Below are 12,124 nucleotides of genomic sequence, written 5' to 3'. Positions count from 1 at the left end.
CTCCCCTGCCACATTCCAAACCTCCTCATTGAGGCCACTCAATGGCAGCTGGATTTCCCCACATGGATAGTGGGTGGACTTAGCAACTAGTTACAAGAAATAAATCAAGTGCAAAAAAAACCCACCAGTGCTAGGAAATAAGACAAGGATTTCACTTTATTATGGCATTTGTAGTTTTTTGGCACATATACTGTATATTCCTGTGTGGATTTACAAACAGCCTGACACCAAATACTGGCTGTCTCAGTTTCAGTAGCAATGCCACTCACATACTTTTATTTCCCCTATGCTGGTCTGAAAATGATGCTCGTGGGTCACCCGAGAATTGTTTTTTGTGCGTATTCTGTGTTATCATGTCAGTAAATTGTGTTTGTTTGCACTTTGCAATGCAGAAATGTGGAACAATGCAGTGTTGAATACAGTGTTGAATTGCAGGGGCAGCTAGTGTTGGAGGCTGATTGCTCATGGAGTCACATTGAGGCAACTGAGCAGGAAAGAACAGTGTTAAAATAGTTAAATGTTGCACTGATGAACAAATATCAATACATAAAATCAATGATGTACTAATGATTTGCAGCAGGAGCCATTCATACTTATGTTTGCATATTAAGCATCTTGTGAGTCTTTTGGAATGATTTATGAGTGTTATAATGGTGATTTTGTGTTATAATGGTGTACATTAATTATCACATTATTCAGGATTTTAAAATCATTTGATTGATTTGCACAACTGGCTTGAACTTGAAAGAAAGAAAGAAAGAAATTTGCTGACTTATTTAAACAAAAACCTTGAAAACAGGTTAAAACAATGCATTTGAGGCACATTCTACGCTCCACTGATATAAAATGTGCGGCTCATGCTTCTGGAGAAAGGAAAATGTTGGGGGCCGAGCTCACACACACGAGGGCCGCGTGCATCTTATTGATTTTGAGGGTAAAATCGATACATTTCATCGTCTTGATTGGATTAACTGTTTCAAGTTCAACTTTTAATTGGATTTCTACTTTCTACAGTGAGAGCTTATATGAAAATCAATAGGCCAATCAATACTTCCATGTTCCGCAAGTTCAGCTGTTGAATATGGAGGAACATAGCGGACACCTGCCACTGGCAGCACACACACACACACACACACACACACACACACACACATCATTCACTGACTTCTACCAGATTTAATTATGTCTCTACATACTTGAAAAATCAAACTACAGAAATTTATGATTTTTTCCTTTTTACTGAGAAAGCGTGAGTCAAAGTGGAATCAGGGAGTCATTTAAAACCTTTACAGCAGCCAACACACAAGGTTGTTTTACACTTTTAGTAAGGATTGGCTTATTTGATCTATCTTTCTTTGTGAATGCACAACATGTAAGAAATCACAAATGATGGTCCTCTACAACACTCCATTGCAACATCCATGAATGTGATTGTAAATTGTACTTTTAACATGCATTTCAGAAGTAATACATAGCTAATAGAGTATGTGGCATCTTAACTGAATTAGCAGCCCCCTCCCCTAAAAAAATGTCAGATGTACAGTATGTATGACTAGATACAATCACACAATATGGTGAACACACACCATATTCCTGATGGAAGTTCAGAGGAGATATGGTCCATATGGAAACACATGTAAAAACGATCAGACTGCCTGTAATCAGTGAACAGTTAATAAACTGTAAGTTCCATTGCCTAGACTTAATCCGTGTCTAGGCTTGGCAAAAAGGCTGCAGAACACGCCAAGCCACTGACTCCAATCCTACTGCTAATAAAAAGGTAGACTGGGCTTGTATCTTAGAGATAACTGTTCCAAGCATACTTTATGCTTATCAAGCATGTTGGCTAATTATTTCTTTTGTTCAGCCAGATGTCAAGGACTGTAAAATAGCAGGTGGCCACTTATTTAATTAGTCCAGTTGACCAACCACAACTAGAGATTAGGAGCACATTTAACTCAGGCTGCTGTAGACTACTATTATCTAGACCAGGATCTTAAACTTTTTCACCCCGAAGCGCACAATGACAAATTAAATTTCACCCTAAAGCACAGGCTCATTAAAACATACGGGTGTTTTTGTCCTGAAACACGGATCTAGATATTAGATCTATTACATATTGGATGCAACATATTTGGTGTTTTTCAGGGGAATGTGGCTAGATGTAGAGTCAGCATAGGGACTGATATTTAGTAGGTTAATTTAAAGAGCCACTGAGGGACTCATTTGTAGGCAGACAGGTGGCCACTTGTCAAACAGGACAACAGCATTCTGTCTTCGATCCATCTCTAACCAGGAACATATTGCGCAACATGTGTCTAATTTGTCTGCGCTCATTTACATTTACTATGTGCTGAGCTGCAACACCATGCATCAGGATCAAGCATATCACCAAGACAGTGTAAAACTGGATGGAGACAGGTTTTCACCCTGATCTCCTAAATTAGAGTGGGATGGCCTAAAGAGTTGATCCAGCCTAAGAGTTGGGGATGCTGAGGGCAATACAGCGTGTGTTGTGCATGTGTGTGTGTGTGTGTGTGTGTGCAGAGTATGTACAAAACATGTAACCATTATAGACAATATACAGTAGCTTATGTTCACGGATCATGCACGCGTTACACACGCCTCACTGAGACTTCAGAACTTTTTAGGACAATGAACATTTGGTATGAGACAACTGACGGACTAGAAACTCTTTTTTTTTCCATTTGTTTACAGGGAAGAATCATCTTTTTCCTTGGTGGTATCATTATATGTGTTTACAGCCTCTTCAAACATTATCACATTATAAGACAGTTTTTACTGTAGATGAGAAATTAAAACATTGGAGATTTTGATCAGGTCACAAGACTCTATCTATCTATGTGTCCTTAATGTGGGTCTAATGTGGACCAACTGTATTCATCTTAATAAGGTTATTACATTACTTTTGACACCATAAATCCCAGTTACCTTATTCAGTAATAATAATAAGTCGGCAGTCTTTGCCCTCTATGTGGACATTGCTCTCTCTACGTACAGTATCCACACACACACACACACACAGACACACACACACACACACACACACACACACCCAAAACCCTTTAAAAGAAATGTCCTTTACACCGGGAATGGGCATATCTTCCTTCCAGGAGTACAGGAAATGCATAAGAGGCTCTTTGTTAGGTCGGACAGGTGATAGGTACAGTGACTGAGCAACACGAACAACTCCTCCCCAGTTAGGTTCATACTCAAGGTCTCGCTTAAATAGCAAAATATTCCATTTACTAACAAAATAACCTTTTTGAAAAATGACAAAAAATGAAACTCTAAATGTTGTCTCATACTGAAATCAGGTAGCCTACTACATTGGGGAAGAGGTGGGAAAAAATAACCATTTAACTTCTACTTGTAGCCAAGATCTGTGATGCTAATTAATTAGAAGAATTGAAAAAGAAGATGAAAGAAACACCTCAAATTTATTCAGAATCTTATTTATTAGAATATGAAGACCTATATGGTAACCTCTATCTTCACAATTAATACAATTTTCCTATGTGATTAATAGGCAATTTATCATATGTACCCTGGAGATAAAGAAATGGATAACATCTATTCGTTTGTCACTGTATATTAACTTCCATTAAATTAAATTCCCCAAAACTCTACTGTTCCAGTGTCTGACGCTTCAAGTTTTAGCGCCTTCCTAAATCATCCATGCTAATCATGAATTAGAACTAACTAAAGCTGGACAACGCAGCCCAGAATATATCACATGGCCCAAGTGACATGGTAGATGGAGAAAATAGTACAGATCCAAACACAGAAATAGAAATAGACAATGTCTCTCTCTCTCTCTCTGATTCTACCATTCAGCCTCCAGTCTGCTGCAGCTCTTCATTCAAATCCAAATGAACTCAAGCCTCTTATTCTGAACCCCAAGTGTTGAGGCTGACACATTCCAGATATGCTGTAAAACTGATAAACACAAGAGCAGCATTGTTGACCTTGGCTGACGTTACTGAAGTATTGACAAACAGAACTGAAACAATGTTCAAGTCCAAAGACCAGTGTAAGTAATGAATGTGAGTAATGAATAAAACCCAGCCACCCACAGTTTAGATTTCACAACACGTATCAGATTTTCACTGTTATTGTTCCAGTAAGAATGACTGTCATAATACATAGTGCTTATTGCTTTAAAAAATGACAATAAGTAAAAGAAACTGTGATTTATCAATATCCTCCTTCCTTTTTATGCCAATCACACACATTCCATCCCACAAATCAAAAAAGTTAGAAAAAAATATTACAAAGTAATAGCAGCTGTTACAAGAATTCACATAAATATCAACGGAAACATCAACGGATCTGATTCTGATTTATAAAAAAAAGCAGACCAAAGTTAGCAAAATACACATACAATTTGATCAATAAACAATATGATTAAAACAAAGAGTACACCCACCCACTATAAGAACATAAAATAAGCTTCAAGTGAAGAGTCTTTCAGAAGGACCAGTGATGAAAGAGTCACTAAAAGAGACAGTGTGCTAATGTGTGAATCAGTGCATATATTGAACTGCTACCTCCAGTTTTGGTATAACCTGTATTGTTTAGGTAGGAAGGCAAAACATGCATTTACTGAACGCTTACTAACTCCGCTGCAACATTAGACCCGGGTCTTTGGCTTGTATGAAGACCGAAGTGCAGATGATGTATCGGGAAAAGTGAGAAATGTCTCAAAAAGAACGTCTTGACAGGCACTTAAAACTACTTGGATACTGTAATATTTTCACCAAACGGCAAGCATCGTTCACCTACAGGTTCAGCTAACAGATTGCCAAGTATGGCGGCTGCACTATGCTAGTATTATGCACAAAATCACCCTGTCCATTTATAAAATCCCCTTGCAGTATTGTAGAATTACAATGAAACCATTATAACTGTCTGTCCAGTGTAGCCAACTGTATGTTACCAAAAGTAGAATAATTTGGTACTTTCTTGTATGAGCCATAAAGTTCTGCATCATCTAAGACCTTACCATTTAAGACAACCAAAGCTCTGAAATCATGTTGCTTAGGGTAAAATAAATCACAATCCATATTTGAAAGGCAACGGAACAAAAGTAATTTGTTGATAGAGTAGACTTAATCTTAACAGACTGATTTAAGTTAACCTGGAGGACAATATGTGACACTTGAGCCCCTTCAGTACGGAGTTTAAAACATCTCAGAACAGACATATAGGAGATGCATCAGGTTATGATACTAATTGGCTGTGGCATGTTTTTAGTACTCAGGGCAACAGCTGTTACTCTATTATACATGAGAACTTACTCCTATAGATATACAGCCTAAGGTAGATTGTGTATGCTTGTGTCTAAATTCTGATTTCAGTGTTACTTTAAATTCTCAGCATGCCATAACACATCTTCATAACCTGGCTAGTCTGTTTTTTTTGTTTTTATAAAGGTATCACATATCAGTATTCAAGCTAACAACTCCAATTTTGTTCTTAGCTCATGCTTCATAAAACATCCCTTCATAGAATAAATATGCTTTCATAAAGTAACGCAACAAAACATTATGAAAACGTACACAAAACGTCAAATGATTATCGATTTATGGGATGCAGTCGATGCCCAATCCCTTCGCCATCCACAAGAAATTTAACAGATCGGTCTTCCTATTTAGGAAGTATTCTCACTTTCTCTTCTGAAGAGAGCTCACAGTCAAGAGCATTATTGGATCTATTTCACTGAGAGAGTAACATAAAACAAAATAACTGCTCATGCATGACAGATAAAAGGACATAAATAATTAAAAGAACCAAGGCACAAACCATTGAAAAAAGAAACAGCCTTTCTTATGGACACTCTGGAGTTACCGTAGTTGTGTCTGTTGTGTTGATTAAAGGTCAGTAGTAAAGGCTCTTTATTAAAGTAACCTGAGAGGGGTCCCTTTCGCCAGTGGCTTTCAGGTGAAGATTTTCCATCCTTCTGATGCAATTACCCTTAAAAAGTGGTTCCCAAATGCTAAGAGTAGCAGTCACAGTGAGTAATATGTGTTATGGACGTCGCCAAAAGCAACATTCCCCCCGTCTCTCCCGGAGGGGTTTCTTGACCCTGTTTACAGCCGGTCCGGGCGCTACAGAGAAAGGCAAAAAAAAAAAAAAAAGCTTTGTGTATCCACTGGCAAACCAAGCCTGCTGCCCAGCTCCCACGGCACAAAAGAGGACGGTGAAGGCGAGCAGATGGATGCTTTAAGTGTGTGTACAGCGTTTCTTCTGGTTGGACCTGGCAGCCCCTGCCATCTGTACAGGTAGGTAGGAGGTAGAGCTGCTCGTCTACACGTGGGAGCGGAAGTGGTGGCCGGCCAGGAGCGGCTGCCTGCTTCGTAGAGGGATGAACCACAGGACTTTCCAGTGAGTGCCAAACACTTCAGCCAGCGCCCACTTCCAGGATCTCTTTGAACCATACCTGGGAGGAAAACAAATTGGCAATTTTCATGTATGGTTGCTTAACTAACTGCACCTTAACTAAACTGCAAATCATTTTAGACACTGTAGGATACGTGTTAAGTTAAGAAGACTCACACTTCACTTGAGAACTGAGCCATTTTCTCAATGGTGGTAGTGTCCTGTCAGGAGAAAACAAGAAAAAGGGATAATGTACAGCGAGATGGAAACTAGGACCGTTTACATGTTTACATGAGTAACCCAGTTATTGGGTTAAGCTGTTTACATGCACCTTTGATACCCTGCAAATGAGTCTCCCTTTTTGCCATGAATAAACCAATAAACAGAATATACCTGTCTACCTATGGCGTCCCACCCACAGATTAAACAGCCCTATCCTCTTTGGCTGAGCAGGAGGTTACTTCTAAAACGGAGGAAATGATGATCCCAATTGTAATAGTAGTAGTAAGTACTGCTCACGCCATGTTTTTGTTGACATGAAAATATACCCATAATGCTGTGCGAGTCTGACTGAATGAATAAGTGAATGAGAAGTAACCCGTTTAATATTGGAGGCATCTTCACTGGGTTTCTCATAATCAGGAATGATGTTTGCATGTGTCAAACCAAAATCAGGTTACTTGAGTAACTGGGTTAAGAACAGAATTTTTCATGCATGTTAACAGTCACTGACTGAGTGTATGAACAAACACACATGCATGCAAACTCACACAGACATATTCTGACCCTAGACTTTCTCTCTCCTCTCTATTGACCATTGCATTATGGGTACTGATTGCTTTATTTTGACACACTATGCTATGCTGTACTGTCTGCAGCGTAATGTTCTGCTGCCTTCTTTTGCTAAATCTTCCTTGAAAAGATACTTCTGATTTCAGCAGGACCAACAAGGTATAATATAAATAAATAGCCTCATGCTTATTGTATAGATCCTATTAAAAGATGCTAAACAGTGACATGATGAGATTGGAAAATCACTATCACTGTAGCAAAGACATTTCAATTGAAACAAAATAATAAGTCTGTTAGTCTGTACTCACAGAGAGGATGCCAGCCACCTGAGTGTAAAACAAGCTGCTCATGCCACCAAACATGACCAAACCCATGAGCGCTGAGACTCGCAGCAGAGCCAGTTCGTGGCGTGTTGTAAACTTCTCCTGGAAGAGGCAAACAGAGGCTAAATGGCAACAAACCCCATCACCCATCTTATATCTTTTATTTAGAAGGGTCTTACTATAGATCCCTGAAAAACTCTTCACTAGGTAACTAACTCTGAGAGAAGAGTTATATTCCAAAATGCTATATGCATTTTTGGAAAACAATATCCGTTTATCACTCATTCTCCCTGAAAGGCAGAGGATGGTGTCTGTAAATTGTAAAAGCATTATTTTTTCAACTGAGGTTATAATTTACCTGTTATCCTTTAAATAGTACAATAATTAATTCTAATTTTTGTGATCAATCATTTTGTAAGAGTAGGTGCCATGTTTTTCAAATGGTAGCTATATTATTTTGGGACAAAATGTTTTACCTACAACTCATGGCAGTCAGGTTTTTTTTTTTTTTTTTTTTTTTTATAATGCTGTGTTGTGGTTCATGTTATCTAGATTCTACTCCAGTGTCTTTACCTGGTCTAGTCCTGTCAATGGCTGGAAGTAATAGTACTGGCAGAAGTCCAGTGCCAGGGTGAACAAACTGAGGACCTGAGTGTAGAAACAGAGCTGCAGGAAGAGCCAGTGGTTGTCTTCTCCCACACAGTTATTGATCCTGAAACCGAATAAACAGGATTTAGGATATCAGCATTCAACCAATATGTTTTTTTAAAGGCTGATACTGACACCGGTAATTTTGGACTGAAATCGATAGCTTTCAATTTGACCATTTTAATGCAACAACATTACAAGTATTTAATGCTTCCTCCAGGATTTTATTCTCGGCAGGGTGCAAAGGCTTGTGAAACAGCATTCAGACCGTGGGACACTACAACCCAGACTAATGACATGTCTTTTAGGTGGGTTAGCAGGCAGCTCCTTAACACTCATCACCTATTCAGTGTCAGGGGAAACTCTGGGCAACATTACTGGCTTTAAATGAAGAATTAAGTTGCAAAAAGCATAACTGAGCAATTAAATGAATGAATAAGATGTGCACGGAAAATAAAATTTCTTTGCAGGTTTTACTGTTTTTATGCAGCTGTCGTCAGAGAGGAACCTCCATCACATCGGCAGTGAACTGACACTGACTGGCTGATATTTCACATTTCATAAAAGGCCAATATCGGTCTAACTCTATAGGGGATATATACAGAAATTCATATTATATGATATCAAAATTAAATGATAAGCTATTAATAACATTGCCATTAAATACAGGCATCACACCTGCTGTGTAACCTCAGAGGTTTGGTTAACTGCATAATTTTGATATCTGAAGTTTGGGATTCTTCTGTATATTTTTGTTTTTCAATATTGTCTTCATCTTTATTTGATACACATATAAGTAATTTCATAGTGTGTGTATCCTTACCAAGGACAGTGGTGGTCCATTCTGCGTACACAATGGCCACAACGACTGCAATGGTGGGACCTTTTAGGTCTCATTAAGTTGCACTTGCTGCACAACTCCCAATGCTCTCGCTCTGTGAAATGAAGAGGACAACCAGCAGGTCATTTAGTTATAGCTGACACAGTGAATTACACAGTAATAACAAATTCAATGTATCTACTTAGGTCTAATGACAGACTGTCATTCAGACTGGCAGTAGTTTTCCTTGCCATCAGTTTCACATCACTGCACTGATATTTCACAGTGCAATAAGATTACTCCTCAGGATCTGATAGTTTTGTTTGGCACTCGATTAGCAAATGTCATGTGAGGAATCAAACACTGCAAACACATTAGCTTCAAAACAATGGGAAACTATTTCTGGCCAAGTTCATTTACTGATGCAGATTTAGGGATAAACAAACAAACATGCACACTGAAATAGGGGATGATATAGTAGACTCTCATTTCTATGATTTTAGCTTTAAAGGGAGAATAGTGAGGGGGCTTTTCTGTTTCCATACCGGAGTGAGGTATGTGGGGGTCCGCAGGAAGACGGCCGGGGTCTGCTGTGGAAGCTCTGAACAGGGCTGCTACGCAGAGTGCTGATGCTATGTAATAACCTGAAGAAAGACACAAATGACAAGATGTCTGTGATCCTCGACTGAGCCAGGTCAGTCTATCCGATCATTTCAGAGGCATACAGAGATGTGAGCCCTCTGACAGCAGTTTCAGCCAATCCAAAAGAATTATGTTGCATCTTTTAAACCAGTGGTTCTCAATTAGTTTTACAGGGAGACAAATTTTCCCTCTGCTAAGAAGTTGAGACCCACTATGTAAGATTACGCAATATTTCCAAATCTTTAAAAACGTTATTGCTTGTCCGACACCCTGTCAGAAATGATCACGACTTACTTTTTGGGTCCATTTTAAATCTCTCAAATCTCAACAAAGGACATGAAATAGTGGAAACAATGGTACTCACAAACAACTATGGCCCAGGGGATGTGTCCTTCACTGTAGTGGGGGAGCAGCACTAGCTTGGGAACGAAGAAGGTGTTGTACAGCCAGATCCCAAACACCATGCTGATGCACAGCCAGCCCATGGGGTCCACCACAAAGTGCAGTCGCAGCTTCATGGCTCCTGTGACACATATTGACACACATGGCACACTTTCATACACATCTCCATCTAATGTTTTTTGTAAAATACAAATCCAGACCACAGACAGGTACTGCAGAGTAAAATGAGTATTTGGTCAATGCCCACCTGGCTCACAGTCTGAACAAACTTTCCATAAATGTTGAAACTGTGATACTTTCTCATAAAGAGTGCTACATGAAAGTAAAACGTATCATGGGTCAATGTCACTGATTTAACTAGCCATCTTAAGTTTGATTACAAAATACAATTATTGAAGATGCAATTATGTATATTTTGGAAACATTGAATAATGGATAACAAAATGGATTTCTCAAAATGGATATATAGCATGAGATGAATCCTCATGCTATTCCTAGCTTTTACAGGCCTACTATACTGGTATAGCAGGTGTCTGTGTGCATACTTAGCCAAACCAAGCGTTACTTGCCACCACCCTGCCCAGCCAGCTCAACTGCTTAACATTAGCATTCTCTGCTAAGCTAACACAGTCAAAACAGCATGGACTACCCCCCTAACCTTGCTAGCTTCGTACACCTACTGTAAAAAGTAGACCGCTCCATCAATTACACTACACATAGCCGTGATGGGCTTGGCTCTAGCCTGTCTGTGGGTTAGCTAACTGCCGTTAACGTCAGCAAGCTAACGTAACTTAGTTCACTCGTGACCAGATACGACGTAATTCCGTGTGTTTAGCAGGATTTCATGATTTCCTAACCCAAAATGAAAATATACATACTTGTTGTTGCTGTCTTATTCAAATACAACACCGGTGTGACAGTAACTTCCTCATCCGAGCCTCTGTGGGCTGGACAGGACCAGTGTCAAGCTGGCTAACGTTAACTGTTACAATACAAAACACGTTATCTATCCGGTGGATTTCCCCCCTCCCAAAATAAAACCCTAATCGACGAAAATATGTCAAGGTTTTTTATTTTATTTTAGTAATACCAAGTACCAAAGTGAAAATACATAATATATTTAAGCAAAAATAGTAAAGGAACATATTGGGTTTTTTTTTAACCAAAATGTCATTTTCACAACATAGGCCTACCGATTTTTGTTGTTCTTTTTCATTGGTGTCCAAGCGACTGTAAAGAGTAAACATAATTTTCTGTTGTTTGTAGTTTATTGTCTGTACACTGGCGTCAGTTGGATATGGCAAGTTATTGCTATACCCGTTGCTATACCAGTGCTATACCAGGCCCCACAGGTGAGTTCAGCCGTCCAAATCTTTTTCATTATTATTCAGGGCGAAAATAACATACACTCCAAGATAAAATCACGAGAAATGTATTTAAAAGTCATATCTAAAAAATCAGCACATGATAGTTTGCCTGTGACAGTTTGGTGACCCACTGTCTAATAATCTGTCATACAGTAACCCCTCCTATTATTTTATATATCATTAGTAATTGCTCCAGATGTCCCCAAAAATGTGTCGATAGAAAAGGGCTTCTACTTTTTTTTAATTTTTTTATTTTTTTTACAAATTATTCTAAATTCTGGGACTTTGCCCATGTGATGTATAATGACTTGACACGCCACATTTTTTTCAAATGTGACAAAGATTTACGCTTTTATTTTGACGGTAAAATCGCTTAGCTTCTCGTTTTATTCTGGTGTTTCTGGTTGGCTTGACTCGGCTCTGGACAGGTGGGCGGCGGACTGGCTGCTGCAAGTATACCCAGCTGCAGCGCAGTGCACCAGAGGAAACCGTCTTCACCTGCTCAGTCCTGCCTCCTACTGGTGAAACCTGGTTAACACATGCGAAGGTGCTTGTCAATGTCAGTCGTTAACAACTCTGTATTTTTTTTTACAGATTTATGCAAACAGTTTCTATGATATTTAATTACATGTTAACGCCATTAACAGTGGATTTTAACGGAAAGCAAATGATGGTCGGTGCACGAGAACGCCCTCCACGTCAAATGACGTCGTTCAACTTCCGCTAAC

General features: G+C 39.0%; 1 protein-coding gene across 1 annotated transcript; it reads right to left on the bottom strand.

Moving 5' to 3' along the window:
- Positions 1 to 3,499: 3,499 nt before the first annotated feature.
- zdhhc21 (zDHHC palmitoyltransferase 21) lies at positions 3,500 to 10,965 on the bottom strand. The gene is made up of 8 exons (XM_071926560.2): positions 10,908 to 10,965; positions 9,992 to 10,150; positions 9,531 to 9,629; positions 8,989 to 9,100; positions 8,091 to 8,229; positions 7,503 to 7,619; positions 6,580 to 6,623; positions 3,500 to 6,463 (listed from the first exon to the last, which is right to left on the bottom strand). Exons 2-8 carry the CDS (start codon positions 10,143 to 10,145, stop codon positions 6,331 to 6,333), a joined length of 798 nt encoding a protein of 265 aa, XP_071782661.1. The 5' UTR covers positions 10,146 to 10,150; positions 10,908 to 10,965; the 3' UTR covers positions 3,500 to 6,330.
- Positions 10,966 to 12,124: the final 1,159 nt, after the last annotated feature.

Source organism: Centroberyx gerrardi, chromosome 23 (genome assembly GCF_048128805.1).
Source record: "Centroberyx gerrardi isolate f3 chromosome 23, fCenGer3.hap1.cur.20231027, whole genome shotgun sequence".
Lineage (NCBI taxonomy): Eukaryota > Metazoa > Chordata > Actinopteri > Beryciformes > Berycidae > Centroberyx > Centroberyx gerrardi.
Note: the sequence above shows the minus strand (reverse complement) of the source record. Positions and strands in the feature narration are given on the sequence as shown.